This window comes from Aedes aegypti, chromosome 2, assembly GCF_002204515.2.
Source record: "Aedes aegypti strain LVP_AGWG chromosome 2, AaegL5.0 Primary Assembly, whole genome shotgun sequence".
Taxonomy (NCBI): domain Eukaryota; kingdom Metazoa; phylum Arthropoda; class Insecta; order Diptera; family Culicidae; genus Aedes; species Aedes aegypti.
The window spans coordinates 44094115-44113039 of NC_035108.1; the positions used below are offsets into that span (position 1 = coordinate 44094115).

Below are 18925 nucleotides of genomic sequence, written 5' to 3' on the forward strand. Positions count from 1 at the left end.
AATTAGAAGGTAAATCGTGTCCCAATTTCAAACTACAAAAATTGAAGTTCGGGGGGCAGGATCCGTCATCAATTTCGGTTTTTTCGTTCAAATTCAAGAAAATTTACAGGAAAATGTGTTCACTGTATTCTATTCTCCAACCGGAACATAGTGAACACATTTTCATCAAACAATCTTTAGATATTAACAGAAAAACCGCTTTTGAAGTTTCGATAATGACGATAATTATGGGTCTACCCCGTTTGGCATAATGCCATATGGCATAATTCCGTTTGGCATACAGTCGTTTGGCATAATAGCTGTTTGGCATAATGCCATTTGGCATAACGGTCGTTTGGCATAATTGTCATTTGGCATAGTAGGCCTTTGGCATAATTTTGAAATACATTGAATATGATCAAATTCCATCCATTAAGCAGAGGTGTGGGTAAACTGCTCGTGATCGTGCATTCCGTTGTCAGTTGTTGATAGGACATAATTCTAATCTTCATTTTTTTAAAGGAAACCAATATCGAATAAAGCTCTTTTAGCCATGTTATTTGAAAAAAGGAACATGATATTTTATGACGCATCTTATGGTCCCACATATTACTGCACCACTGTAGTATCTTCCTTTTCAAATTATGCCAAACGACGGAGCGTTGAGCGTTAAGGTGATTATAAAACGAAGCCAAACTTTGAATTTTCAAGTGCACAAGACGAGAGTATCTGACAACAGTTCGCGTTGAAAACCAATCAAATTGCTTGCTTGCTGGTGGTGACCAATGGGATAGATTTTCTACGCGGAGCGCTGTTTGGTTCTCAAGTCTTGTGCTCTTGAAAATTTGAGGTGTGGCTTCGTTCTATAATCACCTTAAGTATCTTCGACGAAGTCCATGTACGAACCCCGCAGAGTGGACTTGAAGCACCAATGTAATCTATCTTTCAGGTTAGCTGTAATGTCAAGTTAATACACTGCATCACAGTACAAATGTGCAAGAATAAGGATGGGAGAATCTCGCCACAAACGGACGCGAGGTAATCGAAAGCTAGGAACAGCACGAGGGAGGGACGTTTCGCATAATTTCATGAGTGGACGTTTCGCATAATGGACGTTTGGCATAAAGAGAAATTTATACCTTCTTTAAAATGCTACCTGTTCTTATATGAAACAACTTTATACGAGACGTCCATTATGCCAAACGTCCGTATGCGAAACGTCCTTGTGCGAAACGATGTTAAACAAATAAATGAAATTATGTGTCTGCTAACGACGACCATTGCCTGCTGAGAGCGGTTTCCAAGATTTCGGATATCAAATCAGTCAAACGCTGTTTCGTTTCAACAACTATGTTCATGAGTTTATTCCAATTTATATTACTATGTCATTTTTCTTCTCATGTCTATTTGTCTATTGTATTCAAGAAGGTAGCATCCAGCGATATTTTTTCGTTCTCGGAAATTAGCATATTTTATGGATAGCGGTGTGCCATTCTCTGTATTGCATAACTATGTCCTCAATTTTGCGCCTCCATCTTTTTTTTTAATGTTAGGCGTATCGCATTGTAGCCGATCGATGCTTTATATTTGTAATTTAGATATAATTTTGTATTGGTCTCTAAATGTAGGATTGGCATTTTACCAGGTCGGTTTCCAATTAAGGTTTCCTATCCTTGTTAGTTTTTAAACAAAGTTTTTCTGCCGAAGAGCAAGTTGAATGGTCAATAATTATGCCAATAGGACTATGAGAAGTAAATAATCTTCCTAAATTTACATCCTGTAAGGTGATTGCGCCCTTGTCCTATGTCGATTGTAATAGGTTTTTGTGATATTGAAACTAACAATAATAATGGATAGAAATGAGGATCCAGTGAATAAATAGCCACTATTACTGTTATGGAAAGCTTCTCTTTTATATAAACAAAATTCACTTTTTTTTAGTTATGTAAAAAAGCTCTTCCCGTCAGATAATTGCTTCGGCGGTACACTCTTTACGGCAGGGTTGATGTATCGTATTCAACATTTTGCATGTATATTCATTGTATGGCCAGTGGTTACAGCGAAATATATTATCGTAATATTTTATTTTGTGTCAGTTTATTCGTGATCATGATGATGATGCTTCTTCTGCTTATTCTCTCGTTTAGCACGTGTACTACAACGTGTGTGATCCTTGAATTTTGCACTTTTTGTACACATACACCTTAGTTCGATTCGAATCTTATCATATAACTAGTTTCTTCTATTGGTTGCTAGAACGACAATGCTTTTCTCGGAGAAATCAAAAAGAGAGAATCAAACTAATGGAATGATTTGACATTAAAGGAGCGAATCATATGGAAAGCTTCGAAACGAGCAAAGAAAAAGTATTTACATCGAGGACGAAATAAAAGCGCGGAAGCTTATGTTGAGATTCACGATTGTGTGAAAAATTAAAGCAACACATCACTTAGCAAAGTGATACCATAGGTGGAAATATTTATTGGGTTTTTGTTCAACATCATCGCATTTTACTACAATAGCCTACCTCCAATCTGCTAATTCAATCGAATTTTATTTATGATGAACTATGCATATTGTATTATTGTTACCATTTCTTTATACTTGTTCATATAATATAGTGTGTAGTTTAATCATAATAACGAGAATAAGGAGTTGTTGCTGCTTGCTGTTAGCCTAAAGATACTTTGATAACTCTTGATTGTGTCCAATAATAGTTTTTCAATATAGTAGTTCCACGATTACTGTCTCCACGTTAATGAAAAAATCTTTGTATAATCTACATGTGTGTGTAGTTGTTTCATATCAGAGTGTAGTGAGTTTAGCAGCAAGTCTGCACATTTACAGCACTCAAGTAAAGCCAAAAAGCTAGTGCTGGTAAAACGTTTGCATAAACTTTGGAAAAACTTGCAATTGCTTGAGTAACCAGTAGTCTTCAGATTCCGAGATTGCTGCCACTCACATACTCACTCATCGCACACGCTTCGACCGCAGCATACTTAACGTAGTAATGGGTGCTGTGTGCCACACCACGAATATCGAGAGTCAAAAGAGTTACTAATGCGAACACCGTGTGGAGCATTAACACCGCGTCTCGTACAGCCCGCTGCGACCGATGTAGCGCACCCATTTGATCACATCGTGGTCCGAGTAGTTCAGCTTGGGTTCGAACACCTTCAGATAGCGGACCTGGAATAAAAGAAGTGAGTTACCTTTTATGCATTGCCAAAGAAGCTAAAGATCAGCATATTGACCATATTTTGAATCATCAGAAGCATTAGAAAATATCTTGAGGGCTTACATGCTACACGATATGCGAGAATTACTATGAAAGAGCCTTTAGAAGTTAAATTGAAGCAGCTGTTCCATCCCCATTCTTCACCCTCACATCCCACGTTTCGCTAATGCCAGCTTCTAACCGTTTCCCCACAAAACCTACCTTGAATCCGGATGGGGCGAACGGAACCTCAAAGTTCATCGAGATCGGTGGCCGGGTCCACTTCTTCTTCGTGTCGGTTTCGAGCAGTTCGATCTCAGCCGACAGTTGCGTTTCCTTCATACCGGCCATGCGTTTGATTCTACACAAATTGAACATTTTAGAAATGATGCAAACCCAATTAAATTTCCATACTCACTTCCACACGATGGCATTCTCGGACGCCTTATATTTGGCCTTGCCCTTCAGGCAGATCAGCTGTACCCCGGACGTGTTGAGCGGCGTGGGAATCTTCACCTCAATCTTCTGGCCGAGCAGCGACGGTTTGAAGTTGGACTTGAGCACGACCTTGACTTCCATTTTCGTGCGGCCCACTTCCCGCACCAGCGGAATCACTCGGAATGGCAACGAAATGTCCTTGGTCGTACGGTAGCGCATCAGCTCAAACTCGCCGTCCGGTGGGATGAAACTGATCGAGTGTTCCGTTTCGAATTTACTCAACTTGACGCACTGGTGGAATTGGCAATCATCGATTACGACTACTGGCTTTCCCGATCGGGATGCTTCGTTGTCCGCATTTCCGGAGATGCCGCTGCGTCCCTTCGCCTCCATGACGATCTTATCGTTGATACCAAATTTGCATTCGGGCATACCTTTAGGGAATTCAATGAATAGCTATATCAATTTGAACAAAGCAACTGTACTCACCGGAGAGGTACGATTTCATCACGACCTTGCCGGCGACGTGCGCCGATAGAACCTGACCCTGGGGACTCATCAGCAGATTGACGTACTCGAGCACGTCCAGGAACAGCTCATTTCGGCGGTATTTGATACCCTCCCGACGCCATCCGATCTGGCCCGTCACCTGCGACGTGATCTGCGCCTGTTCCTCTTTGGTGGCCGTCTTGATACCTTGCTGGGTAATGAACGTCTTGAGCACACCGGTATCCGAGTTTTGTGGATAACCAAAATCCAGGATTTCTGCGAGAGGAGTGGATGAACCAGTAAGTGAATGTTTCATTGTATATAGTGGATGAAGGAATGACTTACCGTCCAATAGTTCGTAGATCAATACAAAGTTGTTCTTGATGTTCTCCTCGGAGATTTTACCAAAGTATGACTGCATCACGTCGATGATTTTCAGCAGAAACTCGAACACCATTGCGGCGTTCACATTTTGCTTGGTGACTGCGGCTAGCCAAATGTTCGCTCGCTATGGAATATAAAAATTTAAGTTAAATTTGTCGATGAAGATTCAAATGTGTTGATATACTCTCACCTTTATATGGAAGAAACTAGTTCTAGCGATGTTGGTCACAGGCGAGCGAACCTGCTGCCGCGCGTGGATTACATTCACTCGGAAGGCGTCCACCGCATTCCGTCCAATGTCATCCCGGTACACGCGGGAGATCAGCACTTCGCCCTTGTGGTTGTACACAAACAGTCCACCGATCATCTTGGACTGCTTTTATGGCGCTTCACTTTCCTCGTTTGAATTACACTCTTATCCTGCAATATAAAAAAAATCTTATTAGACATCTAAAAATTGAGTGTTTGCGAATGCCCCCTAATGGGAGTGTTAGCACCGTTAGGATCATAGCAAAGATTTTATCAAAACTTAGTCAGAAATTTATATGGAAATCTTACACACTAGCTTCTAGCCAAGAACCTTACCAGGAATCCCCAAGTACCTTTCTAGAAATGTGTCAAAGATTTTAATTGTTAACTATATTATCTTTGTCTTATATTTGAAATATAAATTTTTCCCGGATTGTTCTCCAAATTCCCGGGTATTTCCCGTATTTTCCCGGGTATTTATAATTCCCATGTTTTTCCCGCTTTTCCCGGATTTCCCGGATGGATGGACACCCTGCAGTTATATTCACGATTTCTATTACTTTCAACATTTGTTAAGGCTTCCCAATGAACAATAACATAAGTAACATGTAAACAAAGAAGATGTTATTCTTTTCACTTGAATTTTCTTCTGTTCAGGTATGTTAGTTGAAATGATTCGACAACATTATAACTGCAACATTTCCAATGTTAGTTCTTACATTATAGGACAGCAATTGCATTTCTGCTCTGTAGAATTTCCATTGCTCGTTATTTGTTTTTGAGAAAGTCGGATATGACGTCGGATAACTCTTCGGGAGAAATCAAACGGAATCCTTCAATAATGTATTTAGAATATTTTTTATGTGGATAGACCTATACCTCATTTTTATGTTTTGAACTAGCTTTACATAGATGTTCCACGAGATTTCCGTGTATTCTCTAATATTGCAACTTTTCAGTCAACGTCTTCCTTTTAATTGGCTGCCCGAAGTAGACATATTAATATTGTATTGTTTGGCAACATCTTTTAGAGTTCCATGATTTCTAATAGCTTTAAACGCTTGAGTATAGTGTTTCTTGTATTATCAGCACGTTATGCTTTTCTATGATAATTGCGAACCATGTTTACTTATGGCTACTTAAAGAGAAAACACAAATTCAATCTCTAATGATAAACTTTTCACTTGCCCCACCTGATAAGAAAATTTACGTTGTTAAAATTTAGTTATTTTTAGGTCTACGTCGAATTAATTCTAAAACTTTTTTTATTGCAGTTTGAAACTGTCACAGAGGACAACTAAGAAGTGGTACAGAAAATTATTTTCCGCAACTTTTTTCCACTGAAAATATTAAAATAAGATTGTACGCCGCCAACTTGTTACGGAGTAACAGTTGACAGGTTAACAACTTTTCGCTCTATTATGCAATAATGGCTGAAAAATCTCAGAAATCTCTTACCTATCGTAATGTTCTCAATGGCCTCAAGGGTTTACGCATGAGTTTAAAACGTTAATTCACATATTCAGTAAAATATATCAATTGTTTTCACTTACCCCATTTACCCACTTGCCCCGCGGTACCTTACACTATTGAGAAAACGCTTTTATTCAGTAAACTATTATTGCCCATAAAAGCATAACTGTTTCATATTAATTTGCGAACCAGCACCTTTTTTCATCGTAACATTCATGTTTTAATATGCACTTCACTAGGCATATGAAAATTTATATACTTTGTTTGAAAATGTTGTGGAAAAATATGAAGTTGGTGCAGTCCCATATTGAAAAATAAAGGCATAACAGTCTCTATATGAACTTCGAACCTCAATAGCAACTGCAAAACTGTAATTATGTTCAACTTTATATTTTTTACTGATCAAGATTAGCTAATTGAGTATTCTGTGCAATGAAGCTAAATGAATATTGCATTCAAAACTTTACTAGAAAATTATGAACATTTGTATGAAAATGCAAACTTCAAACTTTAAGCGCTGATTTCTCAATGCCTACTAATTCCATATGGGACAGTTATGCCTTTATGGGCAGTATAGATTACTATAGGGGAATTCGCGGTAAAACCGACACCCTAAGCTTTCTGATAAATTTGGTATACTTTCGCTTGTTAAACGAACCTAAAATTATTGTAGAATCACATATTGGTTATATATCTATCAATCCTTACGATCGCTGGTTGATATATTAATGTTATATAGTGATTAAAATCAAATTGATATTTCATCATTTTTAGGTGAGACAATTGAGAGTGCGGGTAAGATCGACACCCTGTTGGGGTAAAACCGACACATGCACTTTGACTAGAATTTATACGTTGTGAACATCACCATCACATGGCATATTAAAAAGAATGGTTTAAACATGGCTTTAGACTTTTATGACCTCTTCCTCTAAAGGGTTTTACACATACTACGTTAATTATTGAAGAGAGGCCGAAGATCCATTAAATACATGTGAAAATTTCAAATGTTCTATGCTAAGAATATGAAATTAAGGTGAATACACATGGATATGATTATTTTGTTCTCATGGAATGTTTACAAAGATGAAGTTGTGACGAGTGATTGGTTTTAAAAATAAAGACTGTTTTATTTCAACAAGACAGAAAAGTGTAATTATTTTCAGTTATTAAAAACTATCGAGCCTCGTGGTTTGTAAATAAACAATAAGATTAATTTATGTGAAAACATTTCAAATTCTATTAATTCTTCAATTTGAAATGAGAAAAAATTCTTCAAACTATTAAGTTTAAACGTGAAACATAGAAACATTATTTTTTTTTTAATTCTTAATGATAGCTTGTGGCAAGTCATATAGTGTCATATTTTAAATGTTAACAAGTTTGCCATCCATGAACTTCACTGGAATTCGAAAATAAAGACTCACATAAACTACAGAGGAAGTCTTCCGACAAGAAAGATTCCCTGAAGTTAGATTATTTAGCAAAGAAAGGTGTCGATTTTACCCCAAGTGGACATTTATTTTACAATAGCGTTTTCAGCTGTCGAAAACCCAAAAATTAAATTCTCCTCCATTTTGTATGAACGTAATAATAGTAAATGATGATGTAGACGCAGAACAAATAATAAAAAATTTTAAAAATTTCACACGCGAAATAGTTAAAGAATAACAGCGAAATATTGCAACTGCTATTGCTTCTATGTTATCCAACATGATTTTGTTGTTTTTTTTGACAGTTTATTGGTAGAGTCAGTTGTAATGTCATCCGAGACACAACATTTCACACATAAAGATAGAGCGTGGTGGAAACTGCATGAAAATCTGCTCAAAACAAGAAAAATCAAAGGGTGTCGATCTTACCCACAGTGTCGGTTTTACCCTGAGTTCCCCTACCTATTCTTATTTTCAGAATCCAAAATTTTCTGAAATGAAAAGCATCAACAGTGCGCTTTGAGCAACTTCTTCAAAGTTGCCGTAATTTGTTTTAAAAATAACTAGTTCCAAAGTTTCCTAGATCACATCATGATCTTCTCTTCAAAATCTTGAAAAAAAATGGAATTCACGCCATCAAATCATGTCAATCATTACAAGTTTGCTCAGAGTATCAAAGTAAACAAATAATACGATATATAGAGAATATCCGATGAAGATTCTCGTATTTAGGTGAAGATGAAAACAATATCCCGAAGTTTCAAGAGTACAAATCTGCAGGACAATATATTTCCTGAATTTTTAATCAGGTTGTTTCTTCAAAATGCTCTATTACTGATGTTTGTAAATTTTTCTATATATTTAAATTTTGATTTTTCTTTTTAAATTTTCCAGGATTTTATAAAAACATCGTGAATTATAAGCGTTACATTAGGTATTTTTTCAAGAAGATTATTTACAAATAAGTCTTTTTTTAAGAATATACAGGAACTTCTCCAGAAATTTTAAAGATCATAACATTCCACGTTTATGATCCAGAAAATCCATGGAAATTTCAGGAATTGGATTTGAAGGAATCTGCTCGATAATCATTTGACAGTTTAACTAACCAATTGTAGATACTCATTGAAAACTCTGGAGCTCTGGGAAGAATGTCTATGTGATCCCTGAATTGTTTTTTGAAGTTATCCTGTAAACATTTATAAATCCTTTTCTAGGATAAATTTATGACTGAAAGAAATTCTCCAACATTTTTTTGAGATTCTTGGAGGTGTTATTATAAAATTTTTTGAGTAGTTTGTGGACTATGCATTATTAACGTAAGAGGTCTTGAAACAGCTGAAATAATTCTTTGTGGTATTAAACATATATATTTGGAGAAAAAAATTGAGGAACTTCTGAGAGAAATATTAAAAGAGTTCCTGAGGTAGTATTGAAGGAATACTTGAAAAAATTACTTTTATGAATTCAAATTGGAATTTCTGAGAATTTTTTGTCCAATTCATTGATGCATTTCTCCAAGAAAGTTCTTTGGCAATGGTCAGTTTTTTTACCTGAAAAAGGAATAGCCAAATTTAAGGAATAAAGTCCTTCCGAATAAAAAGCATAGAGGATGATCTTAATAGAGTGACGTCTTATCTATAAAAAATGATAGCGGAAGATGTCCAAAATTATCGTTTATGCCTGAAATTTGTAAAATTATATCTGAAGTATTTCAGTATCCGAGTACGTTTTTGTTTACAATTTGAAATGTAACTTTTGCGTTTGAAGAGTTCATTTGAATATGGTCAGTAGGTGACTTAGAATTTACTGAGCTTCTACTCAGCTTTTACTGCATTATTAATACGAATTATCAAGCTCGAAAACTAAATATTCCAATGCTCATTTTTATCATATCAATTTGAAGAAACTTATCGCTAGTTTCCTGACATGTGTTTTTGAAAAAAAATATTGCGCAGTTTACTCATATGACCTAAAGCATAAACTCTGCCAAACAAGCAAATCAAAATGGTCTGAAATTTTTCTTGAAAACGACTGCAAGGTCAAGGAAAGCCAGGGAATTTTATTTTCGAAATTGAGTCGACACCCTGAGAAGTATTAAGAAGTCCGTGAAAAATATTTTGAGAGAATCTTCCCAACACTTAATGAGGTTCTACCCAAGCTTTTCGTGAATCATATTTAGGATTCCATGACAGAATTTTCCTAGTTTTCCTAATAAGAATCCAAATCCAATGTTATGCAAGAAACGTTCTCGTGATTTTGCGTAAGTTTATCCTTGGATTATGTAAAATTCATTACGAAGAATCTATGAGAATTCAACTCACTACTCAGTCAGATTATGTTTGATCAATTTTGCCCTTGCGTAACAACTGTTCTTTAAGACTCAAGAATAAATACTGGACTCGGAAAAAAAGAGACACACAAAAATGATCACCAAAAATTCATTTTAAATCAAATCAAATTTTTAGGGATTCAATAGCTAATAATGTTTTGTCATAATTTATTTATTGAATTTCCTCACCCGAGCTGAATGCTCGTATATTTCTCTTAACACTGCTCATGAGATCTTGGGCGAGGTTTTGCCCATTTTTCTTTCACAATTTCTCAAAGTTTTCTTGAACGTTTAATTGGTTTTGAAAGTTTTTTCCGCTTTTCTTCAACTTTTATCGCCCAAGACTTTTCGATCGGGCGAAGTTCTGGTGTATTTGGCAGGTTCGCCTCTTCCGGGACCACAATAACGCCCTTCGCTTCGTACCAATCCATTACAGGCTTGGTGTAATGACACGAAGCAAGATCCGGCCAGACCAGCGTGGGACTACGATGAGAACGGAAGAAGAGCAGCGAGTGCTTCTGCAAGCATTAATCTCGATAAATTTGCCCGTTTATGGTGCCGGTTGTAACGAACGGCTTGCTGTACCGTCCGCACTCGCAGATCGCCTGCCACAACAGATACTTCTTCGAGAATTTGTCCATCTTTCTCTCACGGAACCTCCATGCGGGGCGTACCGACAAAAAAAAACTCGAGGGATATGTTTGGTATCCGCCTTGATGTATGTCTCGTCGTCCATGACCAGCAACTCATGGTACAGCTTCCGCGCACGCAAATTGGCCACCTTATTTTTCTTGTCAGTCCGGTTTGGCGCCTTCCTGACCTTAAAATACGTAGCTCAGCCCGCTTCACGGTTTGCTGGATGAACCACTTCGACGAATTGACCTTTCTGGCCACGTCTCGGGTGGAAAGGTTTGGGTTAGGGTTCTTTCACAAATTTCATAACGCTCCATAAAACTACCAAGCTTCATAAAACCACCCGCCCCCTCGAAACGCTTTTTGTATTGATTTTATACAAATTCTTCATGAGCTGTAATAATTTCAGGACACTCAACCACCCCCTTCAGCGTTATGGAATTTGTGAACAAGCCCTTATTCTGAAAGTACTGCTTTATCTTCCGCGTTTTTTCTGGGAATTCCGTTTACGATTTTCGGCCGCTTCGACGGTTTTCGTCTCCTGGAACATCTTCACAACGCGTGACACGGTAGAATGGTGATTTGTCCATGCCTTTTGCCGATCCATCTGTGCGACTGACCAGGATTATCGATCACCGCGACCAAGGTTTGCTGGCGTAGCTCTTCTTGTTTCGAATGCATCTTAAAAACTACTTGACAGATCGCGGTAAAATTTTGCACACATAAACATGACACTCTAAACTGTATCATTCAAAATGTCATAAATGTTTACCCACAGGTATAAAAAGTTATACCTAAAACAAAGTGACGCATTTTCTCCGAGTCCAATCTTTACAACATTCAATCATCAAAAATTATCAAAATTTAAAAAAACATTTTGCGTTGAAAATTGAAGAAATGGTCATAAAAAAGTTCACTGCAAATTGCGAGTAGAACACAGTGATAAATTCTGTTGAGTAATGTTTTGATTCTGAGCGGAAAGTTGTTTTTGCATTTTTTATGGAAAATAAATAAATTTTAGTTTTGTGTATAGATATTACGATTTTTATAGAAACTTGAGTGAAATAGTTCTTCAAGTCCTTGAAATTGATTGAAAAGGAAAAAAATAGGTTAGTAAAGTCCTCTAACACCTCGCCGACCGAAAAAACATTGAGCCGCGATCCTTACTCTGGGCACCCCTGATTTAAGATAACACCTTAAAAGCCATTTGGAACCAAGTGTGTGATTCGTTGATTTACACGTTATTTAACAACGCGGCGATCATTTTGTATCCCCTACTGATTATTTTTAATGTACAGTGAAACCTCCATGAGTCGATATCGAAAGGGACCATCGACTCATGGAAATATCGAGTAATGGAAACAAATTCCTTGGAAAGCTGTTTGAGTGGACCATCATAGTAACCATGAAATTTTGTTTTCAGTATGGTTCCATGAGTCGATATCGAGTCATGGAACATCGACTCATGGAGGTTTCACTGTATTCGAATCCTCTGAGCAGAATCTCAATAGAGAGACTAAAAAGCAGATTTGAGTACCTTGTACCTTTTAATTCCGCCCTAAATGCTTATCTTTGACAAATACGCGTATTTCGACTAAAGAAGTGGATACGAGTAACTGACACTGAAGAAGACTGCAAATGATAGTCGAAATACGCGTATCTGTCAAAGATAAGCATTTAGGGTGGAATTAAAAGGTATAAGGTACTCCAATCTACTTTTTAGTTTCTCTTCCCCTATTGATGATGATTTAGATAAGTAGAAGAAAACGAATTTAGGGCCGTCTTCAGTGTAGTGTACTAGACTCGACAAGTCGTTTTCACTAAAGTCCCTGAAAGTATTCCAGAAGAAATCCCTAGAGTAATCACTAGAATAATTACTGTACCTTTTTCTCAAGGAATCTGAGAAGTTCTCTAAGAACACAATGATGGAGTCGAACCAGCAACAGGCTGAAAGTTTCGATAATAAAGATAATAATAAAAGTTCTCTAAGAATACATTGAATAGTCGCGTAATAGTCTCTGAGGGTTTCTCAGAATTCACTGTTGACAGAATAAGTAAAAACGACCAAATTTCTAAAAACAGACCTGCTACGAGCCCTGGATACCTGATACCACAGATCACCTTGGACTGCTTTTAGGGCGCTTCATTTTCCTCGATGGAATTACACTCTTATCCTTGAAATAGAAACTTTTATAAGTCATCTAGAAATCTTTTATCAAAAGAAGCAAGAAACTCAATACAAACGCCCACTTCAGCAATTTTAATTTTTTCTTAGCTGCAGTATTTGTCTGCCCCTGCGAGCATAATCAACTTTTTGCTGATAACAAATTCTCCAGTGGAGAAAGTAGACGATAGAACTGTTACAATGGTAGTGGTGGGCTGGCTATTAGGAAGCACTAGTGGACAAATTGCCAACTTCATGACTGGAACGTAATAAATTTATATGTCAAGATTGATTTTTGCTTTTTGGCCTTAACTCATTTATGAAAGATTGCAGATTTCCTCTTATAGAAGGACAATCATATCAAAAATCGATAGCTTTCTTATCCATGCTTCTGCCAACCTAATCTCCTTGATTGCTTCTTCTCAGCCCTTTTCAATGCAGACAATGTAACACCAATTATCGCGCATAACTGGAAGCACCCTCAATTTCGAGTCATACAAAAAAGCTATCTTTCAATCTTTTATCTACACGACCGTCTTCCGTCCGCAGCGATCACTGCTCCACCCGCAACTCCCCACGGCCACTTCCGACCAGCATCTTCCACAAAAAGCGCTACCGCTGCTGCTGTGTCACTTATTGCCGAAGAAAAAAATGTCTTCCAGCTCGACTTTCATCACGTCCAGCCACCGTCACTTTTTGCAAACCGGATAATCTCCGCAAATTGCCGGCTAATCCATCCAATTTCCAACTCACCTTACCGGCCAACTTTAGCAGAACGGGTTGCAGCACTTTTTTGCACAAATCTAGTCCATTTTTGCAGCGAAAATCACCGAAAAACAATTCGAACGCGAAAGGGGAGGATCGAACTTTCCTCCAAATTTTACGCGACCAGTCGAACGAATAGGCTAGGGGAAGTGGTTCACCTAGCATGAATGAGGGATGAACTTATCGCTGAGAAAAAGTAGATTTTGTATGAAATTTGACAAGTATTTGAATGACAGATTCATCCTTGTTCATCCTAGAAATCCTTTATAAGAGAGATTCGCGGAAGCTGACATTTCTGTCAAAGTGTGAGCCAATCGAGCAGCGAGAGCTGTCAAAGTGTGAGCCAAACGAACATGCGTTATGTTTGTTTTGAACTTTTCTTGAGGAGTAATGTTATCCACTTGAAATTATTTCGGTAAAAGTAATTTTGCATGAAGCAAAATAAATGAAATATTTTTCTTTATTAATTTTTTTTCAATGCGATTTTTAGTTGTTGATTTTTTGGGCTGTTTATTAGTTTGAATGTGTAGCTCAATGATCTATAACGAAACAAAATAATATTTTTAGCGATGAGGAAGTCATGTCCGTGTTACAATATTGTTCTCGACGCCGAGCAAAATCAGCACTGCTGGTCTGTTGCCAAATATTTCCATTTTACTTCCGCGTATCTCTCTATATAGGATCACTAGTTCATCCACTTCTCCTAGCCTATAGGCCTATAGGCCAGGAGAAGTGGATGAACTTGTCATTCATTTTTCTGTCAAATCTCATACAAAATCTACTTTTTCTTTGACAGAAATTCACTCTAGGTGAACCACTTCCCCTGGCCTATAGGCTAGGAGAAGTGGATGAACAAGGATGAATCTGTCATTCAAATACTTGTCAAATTTCATACAAAATCTACTTTTTCTCAGCGATAAGTTCATCCCTCATTCATGCTAGGTGAACCACTTCCCCTAGCCTATAATGACACAATCGGATTTTCACTGCTCGGGGAATCGCGGAGAAAAAGCGAAAAAACGCTCGTTCGTCGATTAATCGATCAACCGTCAGCCGAGTGCCGATGACGTTTCTTCCGGATGAACGTTGTTGGTTTGAAATGACCGTTGCCTAAGACAAGACACGCACGATCAAAATGGACCTATGCACGGGTTCATTATTTGACGTTTTAGCGGTGCCGTGTTATTTATGTGACCATGGCAACAAGTGAATTCGGCACCGCTCAAACGTCATATAATGAACTCGTGCACTGGTCCATGGACCAATGCACGAGTTCACTAATTTGACATTTGAGCGGTGCCGTATTCACTCGTTGCTATGGTCACGTAAATAACACGGCCTCACTCAAACGTCAAATAGTGAACTCGTGCATTAGTCCATAGGCCAGGGGAAGTGGTTCACCTAGAGTGAATTTATTTGTGTCAGAGAAAAAGTAGATTTTGTATGAGAATTGACAGAAAAATGAATGACAAGTTCATCCACTTCTCCTGGCCTATGGATCAATGCACGAGTTCACTATCTGACGTTTTAGCGGTGCCGTGTTATTTATGTGTCCATGGAAACCAGTGAATTCGGCATGGACCAATGCACGTTCATGGACCAATGCACGAGTTCACTAATTTGACGTTTGAGGGGTGCCGTATTCACTAGTTGCCATGGTCACATAAATAACACGGCACCGCTCAAACGTCATAATGAACTCATGCATCGGTCCATAGGCCAGGAGAAGTGGTTCACCCAGAGTGAATTTATGTCAGAGAAAAAGTACACGGTAAAAATCGAAAATACTATTTAGTGTGATATTTAATATATTCTCGATATTTCTCGAAAACTTATTCATACAGACTCAAGTCAAAAAAGTATACAAACTTACTTTATCGATCCTACGTGTTAAGCAGGCGGAATTCTACACGTACCGCTCTGTACCAACTCAACTTTTCACTTTTAGAACGTTTAATTTCCGGATTTACAAAACGACGAAAGTAAGATTTTCAATTTTCGCAACCTAACCACTACTTTCGCCGCCCCGCTGTATGGAGAGACAAAGTGACTTAACCACGAATCAAAACAAAACACTACTTGAGCCGATTTTACACTGGTAGAAAAACGTCGAAAGTAACTAAATGAAACGGCTTATCATTTTCTTATAATTATTTTTGTGGGAAATAATAGAAACTACCTAGTTTTTGCACGTGAGCTGAATGTATGCAAAATTTAAGCGAAGTACACGGCAAAAAAATGTTAAAAAGGTGATTCATTTTAAAACAGTTTTAGAAAATAGATTGTGATTTTTCTTAATTAATTTTCTCAAAACCGTATAAAAGTTTCTTACGTCGATTTGAAAAAGTAATCGAGATTTTTTATATATATCCGTTGCGATGCTTATCAAATATGCATTGAATTATTTTATTTTATACATTGTAGTGCATATCGGTGATTAATATTTCACTATGCTTATGAGTTGCCGATACCTTATCTTGGGACTTAACAAACAGATTCATTACAGTTTCCAATTCAGATTAAGAAACAAGCAACTGCGTGTTTCCTAAAAGATATATCGCTAAGTTAAGCTAGTTCCGCGTTCCTTTTTTTTTCTATTAAAACTTTCGGAACCGTTTTAGTGTGAAAGATGCCTGTTAGAGAATCCATCATCCTCTATCTGAATTGTATTTCATTGCAAGCTTTGGAATTGCAGGCAAATTGCCACCATACGGGTTTCTCAAAATACGCGAAAGTAATATTTAAACAAAGACAGCAACAACAAGGAGGTAATTTCTATATGATCTTAAACTGAATATAATTATCAAAATGTTCAACCTTTTTTCAGCAGATTTTTTGATATGCCAGCAAGAAATATCGGTGACGTCGGAGAAACCGAAACCGGAAAGAATCTCACTCGTAGGACCACCCATTTGAATGATGGACGGCAATGGCAGCCTATTTGGAATTAGATACTAGATCTGAACATGATTAATCTGAAAATAAAGGACATGCAAAAGTTCACTATCTTCCTTTTTCTTAGCTCTTGTTTACAAAAGTCCAATGAAAATGGCTAATTTTATTCAATGTCTGGAATTTTAGAACTTTATGCACTGACTAAACTGACGTGACTCTCGATTGCAGACGGTAACCGAAAATATGCAACGGTCAATTCAAATGATGAGTGGTCGCAAATGTCAAACTGATGCAACGTCAATAGTACGAAGGTGACATTTATACAACGAGCATCTTCATCAGTCAAACCAAACAATACACACTGGTTTCAAACTAGGAAGGTATGAGTAAAATACTAAATCTAAAATAAACTAAATCAATTTCGTATGATGCATTTGAGGGGTCTATTTTATAAGTCGAGTCGATCAAAATGACTCGACTGAAGTCACTGTCGACCGAAAAATTTGCTCGACTCAGCTCTGTCACTCGAGTTTTTCGACAGTTGTCACTCTATGTGACTGGATTACTATGGGAGTCGACGAGTGACATCTGAATTATGCATGCTTGCTTTGATCGACAATGAATACAGACGAATCACATGAATCTGCTCGATATACAAAATAGGCCCCTTAGTTTTGTCAAAACTATCGACAATCATGTGAGTCTGATTCTAAAGCAATATATTTGAGTCAAGAAAATTTTATTTCGTAAAGGAAAGCTTGGATTTTTGTATTCTCTATTTCCCAAATATGATTAAATATATTCCTCGTAGTTTTACCCGAACATGTGTAGTTTTTCCTCGGAGTGCTAAATATTTGTCCGTCAAAGTGTTTCTTTACAAAAACCACCAGGTGGAGTTAGTGTTCCAACGTATTTTCATTCAAATATTTGGCTATTATTCATGAAGCAAAATGCTCTAGCCACCACGTCAGTTTAGTCAGTGCTTTATGCATTAAATAAATATTTTTCAAAAAATCATTTGGCGATATAAAATACGTTTATACTAGCTAAGCTTAATACATTAAAATGCATCACAATGAGTAAATAGATCGAATATGGTTTAAGAATGGTATTTAATATATCTAGTATTTTATTTTCTTAGCGTGTAGATTTTGTATGTGAATTGACAGAAAAATGAATAACAAGTTCATCCACTTCTCCTGGCCTATGGTCATTCAAATGGATCGATGGTTGAGGTTGAACAACGTGCCATATTCACTCGTTGCCATGGTCACATAAATAACACGGCACCGCTAAAACGTCAAATAATGAACTCGTGCATCGGCCCATGGACCGATGCACGAGTTCACTGTTTGACGTTTGAGCGGTGCCGTGTTATTTACGTGACCATGGCAACGAGTGAATTCGGCACCGCTCAAACGTCAAATTAGTGAACTCGTGCATTGGTCCATGGAAAAAAAAAGTCAAACAATGAACTCGTGCATCGGTCCATGGACCAATGCACGAGTTCACTAATTTGACGTTTGAGCGGTGCCGAATTCACTTGTTTCCATGGTCACATAAATAAAACTTCAAACAGTGAACTCGTGCATCGGTCCCTGAGAGAGAGGAGACAGCTCACTGACAACTGGCTTGTTTTCTTGGCGTGTTATCTAGGTGACCATGGAAACTGCCACGGCACCGCTAAATTCGGCACCGCTCAAACGTCAAATTAGTGAACACGTGCATTGGTCCATGGACCGATGCACGAGTTCATTGTTTGACTTTTTTTTTCCATGGACCAATGCACGAGTTCACTAATTTGACGTTTGAGCGGTGCCGAATTCACTCGTTGCCATGGTCACGTAAATAACACGGCACCGCTCAAACGTCAAACAGTGAACTCGTGCATCGGCATGGACCAATGCACGAGTTCACTAATTTGACGTTTGAGCGGTTCCGTGTTTTTTACGTGACCATGGCAACGAGTGAATTCGGCACCGCTCAAACGTCAAATTAGTGAACTCGTGCATTGGTCCATGCCAAATTCACTATATGGACCATGGACCAATGCACGAGTTCACAAATGTGGCGTTTGAGCGGTGCCGAATTCACTCGTTGCCATGGTCACGTAAATAACTCGGCAACGCTCAAACGTCAAATAGTGAACTCGTGCATCGGTCCATGGACCAATGCACGAGTTCACTAATTTGACGTTTGAGCGGTGCCGAATTCACTTGTTTCCATGGTCACATAAATAAAACTTCAAACAGTGAACTCGTGCATCGGTCCCTGAGAGAGAGGAGACAGCTCACTGACAACTGGCTTGTTTTCTTGGCTTTTTTGATTTCTTTTTCTCATGTTTGGGTTGTGCACAATGGTTTGGAGAGCACAATCTGGGTCAAAACCATTTTCACATTTCAGTTGTTATCAACAAAATCATAAAATAAAAAAAAATCAATAAAAATTTGAGTTTAATCGCCAATATTTAAATA

General features: G+C 37.7%; 1 protein-coding gene across 2 annotated transcripts; it reads right to left on the reverse strand.

The window, feature by feature from the left end:
* Positions 1–1313: 1313 nt before the first annotated feature.
* Positions 1314–13815, reverse strand: LOC5577071 (AP-2 complex subunit mu). 2 transcript variants are annotated; one of them, XM_021840678.1, is made up of 7 exons: positions 13550–13815; positions 4698–4927; positions 4469–4631; positions 4124–4399; positions 3615–4068; positions 3419–3557; positions 1314–3168 (listed from the first exon to the last, which is right to left on the reverse strand). In XM_021840678.1, exons 2-7 carry the CDS (start codon positions 4872–4874, stop codon positions 3061–3063), a joined length of 1317 nt encoding a protein of 438 aa, XP_021696370.1. In that variant the 5' UTR covers positions 4875–4927; positions 13550–13815; the 3' UTR covers positions 1314–3060. The 2 variants fall into 2 exon arrangements, with proteins under 2 accessions (XP_021696370.1, XP_021696368.1); XM_021840676.1 differs by having other exon boundaries at positions 13545–13815.
* Positions 13816–18925: the final 5110 nt, after the last annotated feature.

Coding starts and splice junctions, on each gene's coding strand:
- LOC5577071 (XM_021840678.1), bottom strand. CDS start 4,874: ATGATCGGTGGACTGTTTGTGTACAACCACAAGGGCGAAGTGCTGATC. Junction 4,069..4,123: donor GATGAAATCGTACCTCTCCG/GTGAGTACAGTT, acceptor AATTCCCTAAAG/GTATGCCCGAATGCAAATTT. Junction 3,169..3,418: donor TCGCCCCATCCGGATTCAAG/GTAGGTTTTGTG, acceptor CTTTTATTCCAG/GTCCGCTATCTGAAGGTGTT.